The sequence below is a fragment of the Sceloporus occidentalis genome, unplaced genomic scaffold (genome assembly GCF_023333645.1).
Source record: "Sceloporus occidentalis isolate IW3139 unplaced genomic scaffold, rSceOcc1.0.p SCAF_5, whole genome shotgun sequence".
Lineage (NCBI taxonomy): Eukaryota > Metazoa > Chordata > Lepidosauria > Squamata > Phrynosomatidae > Sceloporus > Sceloporus occidentalis.
The window spans coordinates 67,404,357-67,425,621 of record NW_028316985.1 but is presented as its reverse complement, the minus strand read 5'-3'; the positions used below and the strand labels follow the sequence as shown (position 1 = coordinate 67,425,621).

The window sequence follows — 21,265 nt, the reverse complement described above, 5'->3', positions numbered from 1 at the left end:
ATTCAACAATCTTTAGAGTTCTACTTTTAAGTGAAGTTATATTTTTGGTACCAAAACAAAACAAGCCCATTAAGAGATGTTTGAAAAGTAGCAGATTGTAGAACAGGAATAATGAGATTGAAGGGGATATGAAATTTAAAAGGTGAGTAGTTTTAAATTCTATTCGGAACACAGGGCAAGCAGGTGGTGAAGGGCAGGAAAGATTCAGTTGTTCCCATCTGTGTCTTATTTCTCTTCTAGGCTTCTCCCATGTCTTTTTCATCAGTCAAGCTCTGCTAGTATAAGCAAACCAAACAAGGAGAAAAACCCCAGGGGTGCAGGTCAATCAGTATGGAAGAATATATTTGGGAAGATCCCAAATATAATTGCACATTTTATTTTCAATTTGGACTTTTTGCTTTGGGGGGCAGAACTAGGTTTAAACACTTTATTTTGGTAGACTGGTTTGCAACTGAAAACAGTATGTGTTTCAAAGCTGCATGTTGAAAGAGAAAATTCTAGCCTTATCAGTCTGTAGCTGCTGAATTCAGGTGCTGAATTATCTTCCTACACTGAAGATGATAATACCTCTTGGAAGCAAAAATCAGCTAATTTTGCTTGCATTAAATAACTACACTTGGCATAGTGAGCTAGATAAAAGAATCAGCTACAAAACAAACACTACAGTCAAATACACAGCAGTATTTTTTTTAAAAAAAGAAAATGCACTGTCCACTCAGAAAAAGTAATGTCTCCAAATTAAATCACAGAAGTACCTCTAGCGCTCTGGCAGCTGAAGAGGCAATGCTCCAAAACCTAGATGATACTGTGGGAACACTGTCAGAAAAGCAGGAAAGTGGCACTTAAATTACTCAAGTGAGTGGTGGAAAGCAGTAAAGCATATGAAAGGGCAGAGATGAGGGAGATACAAATTGGCGGAGGTTGAGAGCAACAGAGATGCAAGAAATGCAGAGACCGGCTTCGAGCAAGAAGGTGGGAAGAGGTTGAAGGGATTAAAGATGTAACAAGTACTAGGAGTAATCTGGTCAAACTCTCAAAAATGATAGCTGTCAAGAGTTGAAGACATGAATTTCTAAACAAACAAATAAAATCACTGTGGACATTCAGAGGAAGTATTCTTTTCCAGTTGATTTCATAAGGCCACTTTTTCACTAGCAAACCTTCTCTATGATTTCTCAGGATTCATTCCTGACTTGCTTGCTTTTATTAACATAGGCATCACATCTATTGCACTTTGCATACTAAACTTATTCTATTCACTGTGTATGTGGGTTTCTTTTGACAAAGCAAGTAGTTGCATAACAGCCTTGTGTATATGGGCATTCAAATCGCCTGCCAATGTATGGTGATCCCATGAATATTTCATATGGTTTTCTGAGGCAGGAAATACTTAGAAGTGCTTTGCCAGACCCAGGGTCTGTAGGGTATATTTCATAGGAAGGAACTGGCAAAGCATTCTGAGTATTCCTTGCTTCAGAAAATCTTATGAAGAATTCATGGAGTCACCATACGTTGACAGGTCACTTAAAGGCACATACACACATACACAAGTATTAACCAGGGCTGACCCAGATTAATTTCCAAGATCAGACAGGTTCTGATGCCTTTAGGGTATTTAGGCCCCAGCAGCCTTGATACATGAGTTCATTTCAACCCTAACATTGAGGTGTGGCAAACTGGAACCTTGGCAATTGCTTCAGTTAGCAGCATAGACAATGGTAGTTAAGAATAAATGAGATAGGTATTGGGATATGTCTGAAGAGACTTATTCAGAGGAGACCAACTATATCAGAAGCTTACAAATCTATTCCTTTTTTTAAGTTTCTATCCTAAAAGATCATATGAAAAACCCAATAGCCACATGGAAAGTGTGATAAAGAACCACATTTAACAAAGCCAGGTCACTGCATGAAGTAGCAGTAGATCTCAGATAATCAAAAACAAAGATAAAATTTTCCCCGAGACTTCTCTTTCTAAACAGGGGGCAAGGTGAATTTTGACTACTCCTAGAAGCAACCAAGATAAGTTTGTCATACAGGCATATGTCTTTTTAAGGATGAGAGAATAATTTACAAATACCATGTTAAGTGAAATCATGAGTATGACTAAATACGTTTTTCTAGATTAGTACATTTAGAAATCTAACACTAATGTAAAAACATTTACATATATAGGCATGGTTATTTGTATAGGGTTCATGGTAAACAAAATGTTAAGTAACTGTGGGAAATTACTTCTCTAATACCTTTTCATATTAACAGATTTGTTTTTGGATCCTTTTCCCAACCACTACAAGAAATCATTAATACTGCAAGGGCCTAATTCCTAAATCAGACCACAATGAGAGCTGCATGGATTCCATGCCCAATTCTGTTAGTGAAGGCTGGTTAAGCCACCAATGACCTGTAAATGTAAGTTTATAATGTTCTGTAATGTAAATTTTTAAGACAGGGTAGCTGGAGGAGACAAGGAAGCTACCAAGATAAGTTTATATGGATAAATTTAGTTCTGCCACAATTGGACCATATAGTATTATAAACTGATATGACATGCAAAAGAAATTGGAAAAAAATTGCATTGTCCTCATATAAGCTTTTCAAAATTCATTTTAATTCATTACAACAACAAAATAAAGTTGCTGATTGGATCCAAAATGTATATCCTGCCTTCATCTCCTTATTTTTGTTCTTATAACCTATTGTCCTACTAGCCCAGGAATGAGTCTCTACCACCGCAAAGGTTTAATATCTTGTCTGTCTAAAATTGTGTCCGGACCTTTAAACCTCTCACTTGCCCTAGCCTGCTGCCCAAAGCAGCATATGGCTGACATATGCTCAACAGTGAAAATTCCCATTTTGATTTCCTACAAATACTTACTATTTTCCTTTTGGGTAGCAACTTGTATTCTATTGTAATAATTTCTATTTGTTTCCAGAACACAATTTATGGTCCTCAATTATTTTTAGCAGACTGTATAATTATCAGTAGAAATGGTGTTTGATTATTCCATGTTCAGTTTATTTTAAAAGTTTTAACTTACCTTCAGGTAAAGAACCTGGTTTATGAGAATATGTAGAACTTTTCTTGCTGCTTTTACTGTTAACTGACAAGCTGGACTGAATTTTTCTGTGCATTTTTTGGGAAACAGGAGCTGAAAACCTTCGACTGTAATCTGGTGCACCAAGTTTGACTCCATTGCGAAATCCACTTGTGTGGTTCAAACATGGATGGCCATTTTGTACTTTGCCAGTTTCTTCCTTACGCTTTTCAAGTGGCATAGCATTTGGTTGAGGCAAACGTTGAGGTTGTGCTTTAAAAGAAAAAGAAAAAAATGAGTCAAGGGTGATTAGCTGGTATCAGGTATGCAAGCTCTCTCTTTTCTTTAGTCAGTCACTAAAAGGTTTTTTAAAAACCAAATCTCTTAACGTGTGTGTGTTTACCCCTTCAAGCCACCTGTTGACTTATTGCGACTCCAATGAATTTCATAGGGTTTTCTTAGGCTAGGAATACATTCATAAGTAGTTTTGCCAGTTCCTTCCTCTGAAGTATAGTACTTAGTAGTCATTGTCAGTCTCCCATCCAAGTACTAACCAGGGCTGACCCTGCTTAGCTTACAAGATCAGACAGGTTCTGGTGTCATTAGGGTATTTTGGCTCTCCTCTTGAAATACTCTGTTTGTTTTTCTCTCTGATACCCCAGGCATTCAAAAAAGGTCAAAAGCAGCACTGCAGAAAAAAGATTAGAGGGGATCAGTTCATCTTTTAGGTGTTCCCGGGATGACCATGCTCTCCCCTTTTGCTACTCTACTGATAGTTTGCTTTTTTGGATTGACTGATTGGAATATTTTCAAACCATGGATAGATTAATATGTGGATGCATAATCTGTGCATACAGAAAGCTGACTGAAGTCACCTGCCTGTTTATGGCAATCACAAAGTGCTTCTGTGAGGCAAAAAAAGTTCTATCAAATGTCAGTCTCTGTCTTTTAGGTGTGTGGACAGATAGTCTATTTTTTTAAAAAGAACCTTTCTCATCATCTTATTTACAAGACTTGACAAATATTTTAATTTGGTCAACTCCACCTTTTAGAACTAAGGACACCCTAAAGCTCCAATCATTAATGGATGGATGCATTCATTTTAAATATCTACGAAGACCACAAGAACTCTGTCAATTTATTGACAAAATGAAACATCCGTAGAAACTTTTTGTGAAAACATAAAATAGAATAATATTTTACATGTGTTGGCAGATGCAACTCAATCACTGGCACAAAACAGAATTCAACATTCCCTGTACCTATATGACACTAATTTGATCTTGTTCCATTTTCAGCCTTTGTGAGTATTGATAAAGAGGTAATCATTTCAGGAATGTGGAAGCATATTTCCATATAACAGCATGGCAAGTGGATACAGTACTTGGAATTCTTGACTGCAAAATGTTACGCTTCACCAATAACTCAGTTGTTGGGACAGCCATTATCCTTTGTCAATAAGTAAGTGGAGAGAACACAGGAAGAATTCTGTAAATCTAAATGACAATGTTATTGGAATTGACAGTTATGACCTTTAGAATGTAGCAGAATTGGAAGTGGTTGTTTGCAACTGTTTACATTTCCATGTTATAGAACAACACATGACACATGATCTTATTTTCTGGTTTAAACATCAGGTCTATTTTGCAAATTAATGGGCAATGCAAAGTCTTGAGAAAAATTGAGCCATGCAATTTATTTGTATCAGTTCAATGTTATTATTTTCACTAGCATCAGGAGATAAATTCTGTTCCCAATGTACTGTTATTTCAGTCTTTTAATATTAACGCAAAACTTTTTAGCTGACTGGCTTTAGAGTATTCACATAAGATATGTAGGTCAAATCAAAAGTGAATAAAACCCCCAAATGTATTAGTTATACCAATTTAAATTTATTTTAACTTTATTGATAATTTTTCACTAGGGAGACTTGAATCTTATGGTTAAAATACACTTGAAACCAATTAGGAACCATATGACTGCATTCTCGTATGAAGAATAAGAATCATTTGACAGTTTTTAAGATTAAGCCACAACCATCCAGTTTAAAACCAAAATGTTTTACCTTATTTTTAAAGGTTGTGTATATCTTTAAAAAAAAAAGAAGGAAAAGAAAAAGAAGCGTAATACGGGAAACGACACACTGCTTTCTTAAAACACAGTGATACCCAGGGACTTTCACTCTCCCTTTAATGATCCGCTGCTCTCATTCAGCTGTCTTTCTTTCTTTTTTTTCAAATCTTTACATATGTGACAGCTCTCAAAAGTAGACCATAGACCATCTGGCATTTTCAGAGGTGTAACTTGTGCAAATTCAGCTCTACTGGGAACACAATGCTATCTTCTGCCTGCGTTATAAAAGATACAATAGAATGTAGAACTTATGAGTTGTTTTGAATTATTCATTTTCTGCCTGTATATTCAAGAAATTTTACAAACTCTGCATTTTGTACTACATAATCACATGCGTTAAAGGTACAAAGAAACTTTTTGACACCTCTTTTCTACAGAATGATGGCATTTTGTTTGATATGTGAACATTCAGTGTCTGTTATATCATTCTAAACAGACCATGTGCTGCTACAAAAGACTCCATTTTACACTAGGTATGAGCAAAATTTTATTCTTCTCATTCAGTAACTAATGCAATACACATCAATATTTCCAGTATTAGATTTATGAGCATTCAGCATCTTAAATCCAGAATGGCACTGGTCACCAACCATACATTTCAAAAAACGTACATACCACAACATAAAAGGCTACATTCTTGTTACATGTCCACAGTGAATAGCACCGGGTTTAAAGAAACAGTGCTTCCATGGTTAATTTTTTCTCTGAGTATAGCAAAACCAGTGGATTTAGGTCAATGTTTTATACAGTGTTAATACTAGTGAATTTTCACCAAGAATGGTAAGAACTGGATTAATGATTCAATAGAATGAATCACTTTTGATAGAAAACTAGCAGATAATGTAGCCAGTAATAACTATACATGAATCTGCTGTCTGTGGAAAAGCAATAAAAAGGCAATATATCGCTGCAGCATATAATCTATTAACATGTTTCACTGCAGCACTGTCATTGGCCTCTTCATAAAGCACATCTTAATATAATAACTTTTGTGTTACTTAACCAACTTTACACAGTAATTTAATTGTGAGATTAGTAGATAACATAAAATACTTCCAGTATTTTAGCATGTATTTATTACTACGATTTTGGAGACTTGGAACAAAATGATTATGCACATCCCCATTCAGATTTCAAATTCGCTGATATCTCCAACTGACCAAAAAGCCCTTTTTAAAATACAATTTATGTCTCTGTGTGTGACGATCTATTTATTTTCTCTGTGTGTGTGTGTGTGTGTGTGTGTAAGAAACTATCAAACAAAATAAAAATATATTCATGTGCCTATGAATATAGGGCAATGAGGACAATAAAATGTAGGGTATTATATTTGAAGGCATTACTGTTTGTACATGAAACTAACATTTACTTGTAAATGCAAAAATTAAAAAAGTAATATACAAATTGCCATGTTTATCTGGGTGGTTTATTTTGTGATCCATTCTTTTAAAAATTATCTGTAATGTTTGGGAAGTTGGACATAGATATGAAATGCCTGATAATAAGCAAAAGTAAAAGAGCCCATGAATTAGATTTTAAAAAATTACCAAGCTCTTTATTCATCAGATGTACATATAAACATGTAAACCATGTATGTAAATACATGTAAACCACTTTTTTCACAAGTGTGCAAAGCATATCTTGCACATTATTTCATCAGCTCTAACAACAACCCAGCACAGTAGACCAGGATTATTATTAACATATTGCAGATAAGGGACTAAGGTTAAGAAAGTGGCTTGCCTAAGGCTAAGGGAGAAGTTAAAAAACAGACTTTAGAATTTAGAACATAACCTTTAAAATGCATCATCTTTCAGAATCCAACTAAATTCGAGCCTTTGGTTATTTCTTTTAGTCAGTTAAGACATACTGTAGTAGAAGATTATAGTACTCCATGCTATAAGAGTATGCTTTTATTTTTGTATAATAATTTCAGGAAGAATAGCACATTTCAGTACTACAAAATATCCTTAATATCCTTTATTCTGAAATCCAAAATACTCCAAAAACCAAAACTGTCCACATAAGTGACCGAGATAGTGACACCTTTGCCTTGGTTCAGTGTACAAACTTTGTTTCATGCACAAACATATTAAAAAATATCGTGTATAAGGCTATATGTATACGGTGTATATAAAACAAATGAATTTCATGTTTAGACTCAAGTCCCATCTCCAAAATATCTCATCATCCCTATGCAAATATTCCAAATTCTGAAGGAAAAAAATCAAATCCAAAACACTTCTGTTTCCAAGCATTTTGGATGAGAGAGATTCAACCTGTATTAAAAGTGGTGAAATCTGTACATGCAGAAGCAAGACAATTACACTAGTTTTATAATGATCTCATACTTATTGTATTTTAGAATCAGCATATTTTCTTCTAAAAGAACCTCAGTATCTGTGGGGAATCCATTCTGGAACACCACCACCCCACAGAAGCTCAAGTCCTACTGTCCCCAATGACAGTGTGTTCACGCAGCCATGCCATTATGGACAATGGGACTTCAGGTTAAGTCCTGTTACCCTTAATGGTGGCACAGCCATGTGCATGCACCATCACTGGGGACAGTGGGGGGGGGGGGGCTGTCTCTAATGGTGTCACAACCACATTCATGGGCTGCCATTAGAGACAATGTGGGCTTACCATCTGCAGATGCTCAATTCCATGGATGGCAAGTCTGCAGATACCAAGGCCCCACTGTATGTTTGGATAATAATCGGATACAGGCTGTGAAATAGATAAAACATTTGGCACTGTGCTATTTTATCCACAGTACTGTTTTCTCTCTACTTTAAAAATGCTACTTAATATTTGCACACAATTTTATGCAAGTATAAGATGAATTAATAATTCTTTGAAGAACAAAGATGCATGTGCAAAGTATATGGGAAGCTATTAGGCTCTTTTAACAGGCTGATTTGCATATAACATTAAACTATGATTTAGGAGATTACTGCACTACACTCTTATAGTGCTGCTATTCCACTTTAACTGCTCTGGCTGCCTCCTGTTGCATTCTGGGATTTGCAGTTTAAGGGAGAGCATTTAGAATTCTCAGCCAGACAGCTCTTAGGCCTCACTGAACAACAAGCCTCAGAGTGCAACAGGAGGCAGCCAGAGCAGTAAAAGTGGAATAGCAGCACTGTAAGAGTGTAATGCAATAATCTACTTAGTGCATAGGTAAGAATCATGCAGCTCTCCACATGCTGCTGACTGTAATTCCAAGCAGCCCTGGTCAGCACATCTAATGGTAAGGAAAGCCGAGAGCTGCAGTCCAAGCGTATCTAGACAAAACACAGTTTCACCTATGGTTTAATGGCACATGCACAACCATCTCAAACTCAAGCAAAACCTCAGGCTAAATGATACACCTTCCTTCTCTTTCTTCCACAAACAGGGAGAAAGTACAAACCATGATTCAATTTTGCTGACCCTGGTACCTAGTTTGTCATTACACATGACAATCACATGAATTGTGATTTAAAGTAAACTGTACCAGCTGCTAAATAAGCTAGTGTCAAACCACATATCATGTAACTATACGTTATACAGCAATTTATGTTTCAAACATTACAAGCCCAGAACTGGTGAAACTAAACTAAGTGCAGAAGAGGGAAGTGCCTAGGATTAAGCCTTTCTATGGGCTTGCACAAGGTTGTGCATATTAATGCTAAATCAGACGACTGTGTCATCTTTTCATTTATCCTTTAAATGATTTCACTAGACTAAAACCCAAGAAATATAATGGAATCCATGCAAAACACTGGAGTTTCCAGTATTAGATTTTAAAATATTAGAATATTTTGGAATAAATTTTAAAATATTATAATATTCTGTTTCCAATATTACTGGATTTTCCAGGGAAAGATTTGAACTGGGAAATCATTTGTGTTTTGTGTAAGACTATAACTTTTCCAGAACTCTTGGAAAAGAAAGACTTTACTGCATGAAAAGCATTCCTTGTAGGAAAACTGCCAAATGTTGCCAAATCTATACTGTTCACACATGAGCTGGTGAGGTGTATTTGAACAACAGGAATCAAGTAGTATCATTCCACTAGTTGTAACAATGATGTAGTCATAGAGACCTAATTCTAGATCAGCAATTCCCAAATGATGGGTCTCCAGATGTTTTGGACTTCAACCCCCAGAACCACAGCCACTATGGCCAACAGTCAAGAATTCTAGGAGCTGAAGTCCAAAACACCTGGAGGACCAGAGTTTGGGAATCACTGTTCTAGACTACAAGGCTAAATTCAATGTTACTCTTTTGTAGACCAAACCCATAGAATTCAATGAGATTAAAGTTAGTCTCCTTCATTTCAGTGTGTCTGCTCTAAGGAAAAGCAACCATTCATATGGAGATAATCCAATGCAGTTTCTAGTTATGCAAGTGGCTATGTACTCAGGGAGAACAAGGACAAGAGAAAGTATCTAGCACACTGTTTTTCTCTGCAAATGTTATGTGGCCAATATGAATAACACTCTACTACTACTGTCACCCAGTTTCTGAGCACTAACCTAAAATTGTATATATTCTGATTTGAAAGTATGTAATCCATTTTGGTTTTCACAGTGTCTGTGTGAGCCAGAAAGATACTATGCCAATAAAAATGTAACACTTCAGAATTCTGACTAGCCTCTGTTCAAATCTTCAAACTACTTCAATGGGTAGCTCTGAAAAACAATGTAGAATATTAACATTCAGGTTACAAGATATACCTTTGAGTCAACGTGTAAAGTGGCTTTTGTCAGCAATTATTTTTGAATATTTCCTAGGAAATAAGTAGCATATACTGCACCTTCTGCATGACAGAAGGCATACATTAACTAAACAACAAGAAATGATCAAGGTACAATCCATCTTTTTAAAATCATTTTTTCTCACTGAATTTTTTATACCATGCTGACTTTACAAAGAAAACAGAAGTATCAGCTACCAGCCATCAACTATTTTCTTGGAACGGCTCATGTTTTACAAGAAATAGATTATGATAAAACAGGATTTCCTTTATGAAGAAATGGTTTGGCAAAACTGAAAGTCGACTTTTTTGTGGGGCCAGGGGCAGACTCATACTGAGAATTATTTGTTCGGATGGGCCTTAAACCATTCACAGGCCTGTTTTATATTGTACTATCTTTCTTTAGGAAAAAGGAGGAGAGAAGGAGGCTGGCTGGCTGGCTGGCTGGCTGGCTGGCTGCCTAGCTGGTGCCACACTGCAGAAATAAAGCAGTTTGACACCACTTTAACTGCCATGACCCAGTGCTATGGAATTCTGGGATTACTGTTTTGTGGGGCACCAAAGCTCTCTGACAGAGAAGGCTAAATATCTCGCAAAGCTACAAATCCCCAAATTCCTCAGCACTGAGTAATGGCAGTGGTGTCAAGCTGCTTCACTTCTGTAGTGTGGCAGGATCCTGAGGGAGATAGAAACTTTGAAAAGAGCACTCTTGGGGGACAAATCTGTAGCAGACCTTCTAGAGGACTTCAGAACACAAACAAATCACTTTGCCCTAATCTGGTTCTCTCTAGATGAGTTGAACTACAACTCACAACCTTCTGAATAAACGTGATGTCACCACATCTGAGCAGCATGACACATCTGAAGGGCAGCAAGTTGGCGAAGATTGATGTAGGATGTTTTCCTGTTTTCTGTGCTGTGATGTTTAAGCCAAAAATCATCAACCCTTTACTGTTAAGCTATGAGCAGTCAGAAAATAAATATTCAGTGAAACGAAGATGACAAATGTAAATGGATCTGCACAGTAAGAAAAACAGAATCCAAATAGCTAACCAAATAAAAGAAGAATCTTATGGAACTAGTTAACTATACTCATATTAAAGGATGGGTAGTCTGGTGTGTAATTTTCTAATAAATCAAATTACAAAGAACAATTGTTAGAAGACAAGTATCCCAAGGGCAAAAAGACTGATGTTTCCATGTGCCATTTCCTTGCCAAAAGTTAAGTACCTCAAGCACCTGCTGAAGTTTTAACAAAGGTTATATTCAAAGGCAAACTGAATTATGAGAGTTCTTCTACAAAAACAGGTATTTTGACAACATTCCATTTTTGTATCACTGTTTTCAATCAGTTTTCGGAAGAAATTGATGCAGTGAAAAGCCAAATATTGTGCAATTCTCCATGCATGTGTTTACACATTCAAACACATACTACACCACTTTGCAAGAAATACATCAGCTTTCTGTTGCCAAAATGGAAGATCAAGTTACAGCTACTATATTATTGGTAAGACAACAATCCTTGGAATATCATCTTCGCAGTCATCTTGCTGCACGTATTTCTGTCCACAACAGTACAATGTGAAAATCAAACATTCTGTTTATTGCATACAAAGAAATTCCAGGAAACTATACTGAAGTTACATTTACAGACGATGCAGAAGAAATCACTATTTGTACCTCCAGTTTTGTAAGACATTCACTATATTTAACTGGAATCACTCACTTAATGACCAATTACAATAGTGATCAACATTTTATAACACTAATTTATAGTCTCCCTAACATTTTACACATCAGTATTCTTGATCAGCACCTTACACCTTCATTAATCACATTATCAAGGGTGTTTTGTTTTCTGTCACATAAAAATTTATGAGGTTTCAGCGCAAGGGAAGTGGTTATTCCTCTAAGGATTTTTTTTCATTCTGTTTCTTCTTTATGTACTGCTACATGTGCCTTTTTTGTTTTGTTTTTTCAGTTAATTTGTTTTATGACAGTACTTTAGGTTTACCATACCAAAATACTATACTGAGTATACATTACACAGAAATACTGCAATCAGCACTAGATGCCAGAAGTGCTGTCAAAGATACCAACAGTTTAGTACTTGTTCATAATATACCAATATTACATAGTTCAGAGCAGATGGACATGACTATACAAAGACACAAACCCATGAATTTTTACTAATGAACTACATTCAACTATAGAAATCATAGAATCATAGAGTTGGAAGAGACCGCAAGAGCCATCCAGTCCAACCTCTTTCCATGAAAGAGTGTGCAAAGTGAGGCCTGTAGGCTGTATGTGCCCCTGAGTTCATTTTTGTGGTTTCCAGGCCCCCCAAGAGGTCAGAAAATGTGGGGTTTTTTTTTCTTTTTTGCAAAGTGCTCAAAATTATCTCCAGGGGGTATGGAGGGCATTTCCATGGTTTTGGAGCCCCTGTGGATCCTCCAGGGGTCAAAAAAATTTTTTTTGCCTCAGAATATTACAAAAGTCTTCTAGATACCCACGAAGACCGAAAAACATGTCTCTACGGCCTCAAACAGACAACCCAAAATGGCCACCACCATTGTGCCAATCTGGGGGCAGGTTGTGCACTTGATTGCTCGGAGGCTGTGCCAAGGCCACTGAACGCAGGCCAAAACCATTTCTTACTGCTCCTTTTTGCGGTCCACTAAGGACCACGGCAGCAGGCACTCTCAGTCCCATGGTGTCTGGTGGCTTGGTCCCGTGGTAGTCCTGGGGCGATCTGGCCACTCCTACTTTTTCTCTGCTTGAGTCATGTGTCCCACAGAGGATGTTTGGAAGGTTTTTTTTAAAAATGTTTTTTGCGGGAGAGGTATGTCTTCTCCAAGTTTTCCTAGGGGGATAATGCAATCCTTTATTCTTCCAGAGTTGCTTCCCCTGATCCACAGCAAATTTAGGGGAGCTTAGTTCCAGGTAGCAAGCAGTGCACTATAACCTTAAACTTTTTAAACTAAGTGACCATCCTATACTTCAGAAGGTAACAGTTTGGTTTTGAGTTGTAGTAAATAGATCAGCTTTATTAAAGTTTAGTTATTCAACTGGCCACCTCACTTCAGTGACGAGGTATTTTGAACAGGCAAATGGCTGTGAGGACTGGTAGAAAATAAACAGATTACTCTGTTCTACTCCGGCATCCCAGTTGCAGCAGGATAGCAGATAAAAGTTGTATATAATCATTTCTTCTCAGACAACAATTTGGTAGATTTTTTTTTTAAAAAAAATGGCTTGCTATGAAGCTAATTTTAAGTCAAAACAGGAAAACACATTTTCTAGAAGGAAATCATTTCTGGAAGCTTCTGCAAGAATTATTTCCACATTTATTAAGGATGAATTGCTCCCATTTGGGAAACCATCCTCGGCATCCCCACAAAATGTCTGTGAAGAAAGGCATGTCTAGTTACAAATAATAAGTAAATTGTCCAACTTGACTAACAGACTGATTACAGTTGGATCTCTGTATCTGTAGGGGATCTGTTCTGGACCCCCCCCCCCCCCCGCCGATACCAAGTATGCTCAGGTCCTGTTTTTGTTAATGGCAGCATGGTGCTTGCACGTGCCACCATTAAGAAAAACGGGGGCTTGCCATCCATGGATGATTAAATCTGCAGATGGCAAGTCCGCCAATACAGAGGACACATTGTATAGATGTAGGATCTAAAAACACTCTACTATTTTGAACCTGCAGCCTTCTCTGCCTATTAAAAACAATTTCACAAGAGGAACTCCTCTTTATCTTTCAACTCTAGACAACCCTATTCCTGTGTCTGGTTGTGAAAGTTTGACAGTAAAGATGACTGATATGAAGAGATTCAACTCATTTGATATGTGCTGCTGGAGGGAACTTCTGCAGATACTATGGATTGCCAAAAAGACAAATGAATGGGTCACAGAGCAAATCAGGCTAAGCTTTCCCTGGAGGCCAAGATAACTAAACTGAGACTGTCATAATTTGGACACATCATGAAAAGACATGGGAAGACATGTCTCACCAGCTAAGGCAATACAGCCTGCCCTCTCCAACCATGGGATTGCCATCAGCGGATTTAAGCATTCGCAGATGGCAAGCCCACTGACTCCTAATGGCCAAGGTCCATGGGTTTTTTTTTCATCCATATGGGGGCCTGGAACAGAACCACCACAGACACTAAGGGCTGACTATAATGTTTGGCAAGGTAGAAGACAGCAGGAAAAGAGGAGGACTATATAACAGATGGACAGATCAGTCGAGGAAGTCATAGCTCTGAGTCTGCAAGACCAGAGTAGAGCTGTTGATGACAGGGTGACTTTCTTGCATTTAAGTCAAAATTGACTTGACAGCAATTAACAACTACAATAACAACAAACCCTAACACAATATTTACAATATGACTTTACATTACTATTTTTTACAAAAGTTAATTGTATTTTATTAACCTTATTGTATTGATAATATGCTATTTTTTATTGAATGTATCTGATATGTTTTTATTGCTGGAATAATTTGTTTGTTGCAATCCCGCCTCAATTCGCAGGGAGAGGCGGGAAATAGGAATAAATTATTATTATTATTATTATTATTATTATTATTATTATTATTATTATAGCAGTTCTTTATCTGCCCATCATGCAGATATTCCACTACAATAAAGCAAGACGTATTCAAGGATTGTTGAAAAAGTTGTGCATTCCCTTCCCTAAAAGGAGCTTACATGTAAGCTATTTGGCACCAGAACCACAGTTCTTCTCAATGCCCTCTAACAGTCACAGCATTCATACTACTTAGACTAGAGGATACCATTTCCCCTACTACAGTTTGCAAAACTGATAAGGGATGGGGGGGATTTTACGCTTGTAAATTTATATCAGAAAATTTACTAAGGAGATGGCAAAGACTGCCATAATGGAATGAAATTATCTATGCTGTATTTCTTCCCCCTTGCAAGTTAAAATTCTGATCCTCCTCTCAGTTCACAGAGCAAGATATAAATCTCTATAAAATCATTATGCTCACATAGCTTCGATATAGCAGACGCTGGGCTACTCAGAAGTCCTTGTCTTGTGAAATTAACTGAATTGGCAATGATTATCAATAGAACATTCTCCTTTATCTTCAACATTCTGAAGAACAGCAATACTCTCATGTCATAATAAAATTCATGTAGCATATAAAAAACAGGTGACAGTCCATTACAATTAAAAGTGGATATTTTCTTTTTCAGAAATGAACAAATTAATTGCCATGGCACTGCTTATTTATATCATATTTACATGTATTCCCAATACATAACAGACTTAACTGTTCCCTACATGGACATAGAGCACAAATATACAGTAATGTCCACACGACACAGCTCTTATCCACTACACACACATGCAGACTCCATATCAGGGCTTTACAGATGATGTGTAACTGACGTCCCCCCAGGTGTTGTTGCACTTAACTCCCATAAACCCTTAGCATGCTTGCCTCATTCATAGACTTACTGGTTCTCTACCTCTGCATTACATGGAAATGGCAGGTCTGTATGCACCCTTTATCCCCCTTCTCTATTCATTCAAGATACCGAGCTCCCATTACCCATTAGCGGCCATGATGCTTGAATTTGTGGATAAATAATCCATGGATAAGAATGGTCAACTGTTGACCATTCTTATCCATGGATTATTTATCCACAAATTCAAGCATCCACAGTTTGAAAACATTCAAAAAATATATAAATTCTAAAAAGCAAGCCTTAATTTTGCCATTTTATATAAGGGACATCATTTTATTATCCATGGTATTTAATGGGACTTGAGCATCCACAGATTTTGGTATCCATAGGGGATCCTGTAACCAAAACCTACCAGACACTCAGGGCCCACTGTAATACTGTATGCATGCATGTATACATATCACACAAGTGTACAGCAGGCCCTTGATATCCACTGTGGTTTGTTTCGCTACATTACCTGGAAATGGTTCCAGGACCCCCGTGGATACGAAAATCCACAGATTCTTGTCCCATTAAGTACTATAACATAGTAAAATAGTGTCCCATATATAAAATATCAAAATCAAGGTTTGCTCTTTGGGATTTATATATATATTTAATATTTGCAACCTATGGATGATTGAAACCAGTGTAAGCTATGGATGACTGCCCAGTGATTCACCAATGCAGAGAAAAACGACCCACTGTTTTCAGGCTTTATAAGGTTTGGTATACTGATAGCAGATGGGACAGTGTCAGGTCAAGGTGTGACTATTTTTAGGTGAAGTACTCTTTAAACATTGCTTATCTAGTTCACAAGAGGAAATAGCTTAAAATCACACAGAGGATGCAATATACACCTGGATTTTCAAGTATAAGTTGCAAGGAACAGGAATTCCAGTTCTTATATCCTAATCAAATTATAGAAATCAGATTTTAAAAACAAACAAACGAACAACCCAAATCTAATATACTTCCACTCTAACTAAGGAATATTTTTATTTAAAATGTAGAGGCAAAACAGACCACCCAAAAAGAGTGGGTCAGGGCCTTCCTGGCACTGCAGCAATTGCATGCCTGCAGCACCAATCCAGTCCATCGCTGTTGTTTCTAACCAGCCTCTGAAATGGAGTGATTTTTTTTTTCTGCTCCTTTTCAGGCCGGCTCTTCCAGGTTGGGGTGGCATCAAGATGTCTTCTGGTTGCCTTCAGGGCATGTGGTACTTAAACGCCACACACCCAACACAGCCCAATGGCGGACCTTTTGGCCCATCTGTCTCGGGCCTTATTCTCTAACACAATTCCACTGGATGCTAACTGTAAAAGCTCTTAAACGCATGTCTTGAAATAAGGGCCAAAAACAGCCAAAGAAAACCCCTTATAGCCCCATATGAAGTCTGTGAGTTAGAGTATAATATGTATGGTGTGGGCAAGAGAGAAACTCAACTACTGAATTCCAATCCTGAATTAATATTGCATAACTATGGAGATTATCACACACCAAAAAAAAAAAAAAAAATTAAAACCCACACATCCTATCCCTGACTAGATACAATCGTGTTCGGATTGAAAACAGGTTTTATCACACCCAAAAACACCACTGCTGCTGGGACCCAGGCTGCATGCAGGTTGCAATCGGCTGGTGACAGCGGCAGCAATTTTGAGTGTGATAAAACCCTTGCAATCCAAAACGTGACCATATCCCATCGGGGACAGGATGCATTTTTTTGGTGTGCAATAATCTCCTATATTCCTTCTTCCTATTTCCAGTGAACTTTGAAATCCCTTCTAGAATTCTTGTTACAGTTGAATTCCACTCACTGGGATTTAGCAATACTTGAGGCACAATCGACTGCACTTGTATGGATGTGCACTTATGTGACACAAGAACAGTATGTAGATTACCACACTACACTCTTATAGTAATGCTATTCCACTTTAACTGCTCTAGCTGCCCCCTGTTGCATCTGGCATTTGAAGTTTAGAGAGGGGCAGTTAGAATTCTCAGCAAGAGACCTATTAGGCCTCACTGAACTAGAAGCCTCAGAATGTAACAGGAGGCAGCCAGAGCAGGAAAAGTGGAATAGTATCACTATAAGAGTGTAGTGTGGTAACGTGATTTGTCACAAAAGAGGCCTCCATGTTTTCAGTAGGCTACTAATACACTACCCACCACTTTGTTTAAATCTGTAAATTAATTTAAGTTAGCTATACACCCATTTTTTCTTCAGTAATTTTTCTTAAAAAATACTTGTCTCAGTTGCCTATTCCAGCTAGAAGCTGGTACACAAACTCATAAGGACAAGTAACGTTCTTGTGGTCTTGTATGTTTTTTCATGCAAGGATGTCCTGCGAACTACTCAAATGTAAATTTTCACTGCATCTATTTCATTCAGATATATCTCTCATATGTACACCAAGTGCACAGTATCATCATACAGTAAAGGATAAGTATGCCTCTGTGGGTACTTAAAGAGATTACCATATAATGTATTTTAAATATTTTAGTATTCTACAAAGTACTGATCATTTTGGAAATGGATATTTTTAAAGCAGAAAATAGTAAGAGTAGTAAGAGTACATACCATGCCTTTCAGTTTTGACAAAGTAGCTAATTTTGTATTTCAAATGCTAAATATGGCTAATTGAATATATCATTACTGCAGAAAATTGCAGACTACCATAACATCAACTCATCCACTCGCTCTCCGGTATTATTTCAGGAGGAATGTGGGCAGGTTCTTATTTCTTCTATATTATACAACTACTGATAAAAGGAAACTATCATGAATTACCACCCAAATTATCCTGAAACCTCCATCTATGGATAAAATGTAGCATTATTTTTGATGGGGCTCTTGAGGATGCATGATAACTACGAAAGGCTAATTTACTAGAATCAGACGTCTACTTCAAATTAAGCAGACTGCTTGCTATAGTTCACCTGGAAAACATAAAAATTCAAAGTTTCTAATCAATGTTAATCAAAGTGATAAACAATTAGGCCTAGCTGAAAGATGACACTGTCATTGCTTAATTTTTTTCAGAGTCTTGACTGCAATACAGTTCTTTGCATGTTGAGCTACATGTTCCTTGGGGCTTACTCCCAGAAAACTATACACAACATGAAAATCCCAGTCATATAAATATGAAAATTAGCAAACACACATTTTACCCAAGAAAGTAAAGTTATTAAATCTGAATGATAGAATGCCTGTACATTCAATCCATCTCAGAATCATCTCTACTAATAGGACCAACATCTTTTGATAGCAGAGGGTGACCCATTTAAAATCAGATAAAAGTGTCCAAAGTGAGGATGTTACAAACAGCCACTCCAGATTCTCAAATACTATGGGAGGTTACTTTTAAAACAATACACTATACATTGCCTCATGTTAGGTCCTTATAAGTACAGTCAATTAAATTCCTTCTCTTACTCCATAGCAGGCTTATAAGATGGTAAAATATACCCAACAGAAGTTTATCCTCATATGGATGAAAATAGCCATTTCCATAAAGAACCAGGTGGATGTTTAGTGAAGAAGAGGATAAATTTGAAGCTGAAGTGATGGATGGCAGTGACCTTTCTATCTGTAAAACTTTGGCATATAATAGGCTATTTAATCTTGAGAACTGGATTATTATTAATCAATTATTCATGACAGTTTGAATATATGGGAGATGCGTCTTGTTTTCTTAAATATCACAAAGCTGAAGTTCTGTTTGAGCAATCGGAAGATTAAATCTGAACAAGTGTACAAGGGACTAGACTTTCCCATGCCTACTGCTTCTTCAACTTATATTGCTTATTGCCATAGAATATTGAACAAATTATGCAGAATTAACTCTTATTATGATAATTTGGCAGTAGCATCTTAGTGGAACCAAGGAAAAATATACTAGAAAAACAAACAAATTACTAAATGTTGAACAAAACACTTACATCTCAGAATGTGAGTGTAGATTGTAGACAATAGAATCTGAGAACTTCTTTTCTTAACAGGATCATATAGATGCCCGTACTGAAATAATTGAGCATGTGTTGACTTTTGAGTGAAACAGGCAGTCAAAATAAAGAAGCGGGGCGTTTATATGATGCATGCCTCCAAAGTGTGGGGAAGCCAAAACAAAGCTGCATACCGGGGCTAAAAACTAGAGCAAACAGAAGCCAGGATACTCCAGCTTAGCCCGGAAAAAGCACAACTTCACTCCTGCATATAAACAGCCCAGCAGTAGCACAGGACTGTGGCAAAGCAAAGTCGTGAAAGTTTGATAACTCCAACAGATATAATTACAACATACACAAACCAGACAGTCTGGCATGGGTTGAAGGGGGGATGTATGAAGGTCCTCCATGATTGTGCTTTGTCAATGTATCACTGGCACACCAATGCACCAATGCCCTGTACTGGTGGAGCATCACACGTGTGACTGTGTGGCCGATGAATGGGGTGGCCATCCATTGGTCTTTTTAGCAGTCCACAGTATTCTCAGAACTCTTCTGCAGAGCTGTATTTCAAATGACTTGATTTTTTTTCTATCAGCTTTCTTCACTGTCCAGCCTTCACAACCATACATAGATATATGAAATACAAAGTCAGGGGCAATCCTAACATTAGTATTCAATGACATATCCTGACACCTCAGGATCTTGTCTAATTCTTTCTTACCTGCCCTTCCAAGTCCCAAAGTTCTTCTGATTTCTTGACTGCAGTCTCTCCTTTGATTGATGATTGAGCCCAAGTATGAAAATCTTGAACTATTTCAATCTCTTCATCATCTACATTAAAATTATGGATATCATCTGTAGTCATACTCTTTGTTTTCTTGATATTCAGCTGTAAACCTGTCTATATGCTTTCTGCCTTGACCTTCTGCAATAATAATTCCTTATCTCTGATATTTTCTGCTAGTATTATGGTGTTATTTGCATATTTTAAGATTGTTGATGTTCCTCCCTTCTGCTCCTCTTTTGAGTCCAATCCTGGTTTTTGTTATGTTCTCACATACAAATTAAATAGATAGGTTTATAGAATGCAGCCTTGGCTGCCCCTACTTCTCTGTATCCTAACCTAACCTATTGTCCTGAGTACAGACTGTTCATCAGAAGTAGCAAATGTTGAGGCACACCCATTTTGTTAAGAGAGCCATGGTTTTTCTTGATTTATACAATCCAATAGTTTGCTATAGTCTGTAAAACTGATCTTCTTTTGAAATTCCTTAGTACGTTCCATTAACCTGTGTATGTCTGCTGTATGATCCTTAGTGCTGTTTCCTTTCCTGAACCCAGCTTGGACATCTGGCAATTCTTGCTCCATATGGTAAGAGTCATTTTTGTAGAATTTCAAGCATTACATTGCTTGCATGAGAAATCAGAGGAACGATTCTGTGATTACTGCAGTTCCTGGTGTCTCCTTTTTAAGGGACTGGAATATATACCGAGCATTTCCAGTTTGTGGGCCATTCTTTTGTTTTCCAAATTTGTTGACATATTTTTGTTTAAATTGTGTAGATTCTGTCTCTGTAGCTTGGAGCAGCTATATCATCAGCTCCTGGTGAGTTATTTCTCTCAAGTGCTCTGAGTGCAGCTCACACTTCACATTTTAAAATTTGAGCTTTGTCCTCATATAATTCTTCTTTCTTCTTGAATCTGTCATCAATCTGTCCCTTTTATATAGTTCTTCTGTTTATTGTTTCCATCATCTTTTTATTTCTTCTTGGTCATGTAATATATGTTCCCCTGCTTGTAACAGAGCATTCCTACTCTTGGCTTTAATTTTCCCTTAAATTCTCAGATTTCACCGGATGTCTCTTGTTCTTCCTGTTTTGTTGTTAGTTTCTATTTCATTGCTCTGATTATTAT

At 37.1% G+C, this 21,265-nt stretch overlaps 1 protein-coding gene across 1 annotated transcript in view; it reads right to left on the bottom strand.

Moving 5' to 3' along the window:
• The window catches only part of LOC149312274 (myoD family inhibitor domain-containing protein-like), a 51,382-nt gene that overhangs the window by 12,474 nt on the left and 17,643 nt on the right, over nucleotides 1–21,265 (bottom strand). The window contains exon 3 of the mRNA XM_089524324.1: nucleotides 3,041–3,310. Within this exon, the coding sequence (XP_089380450.1) occupies nucleotides 3,041–3,310 (270 nt within the window). The remainder of the gene's footprint in view (nucleotides 1–3,040; nucleotides 3,311–21,265) is intronic.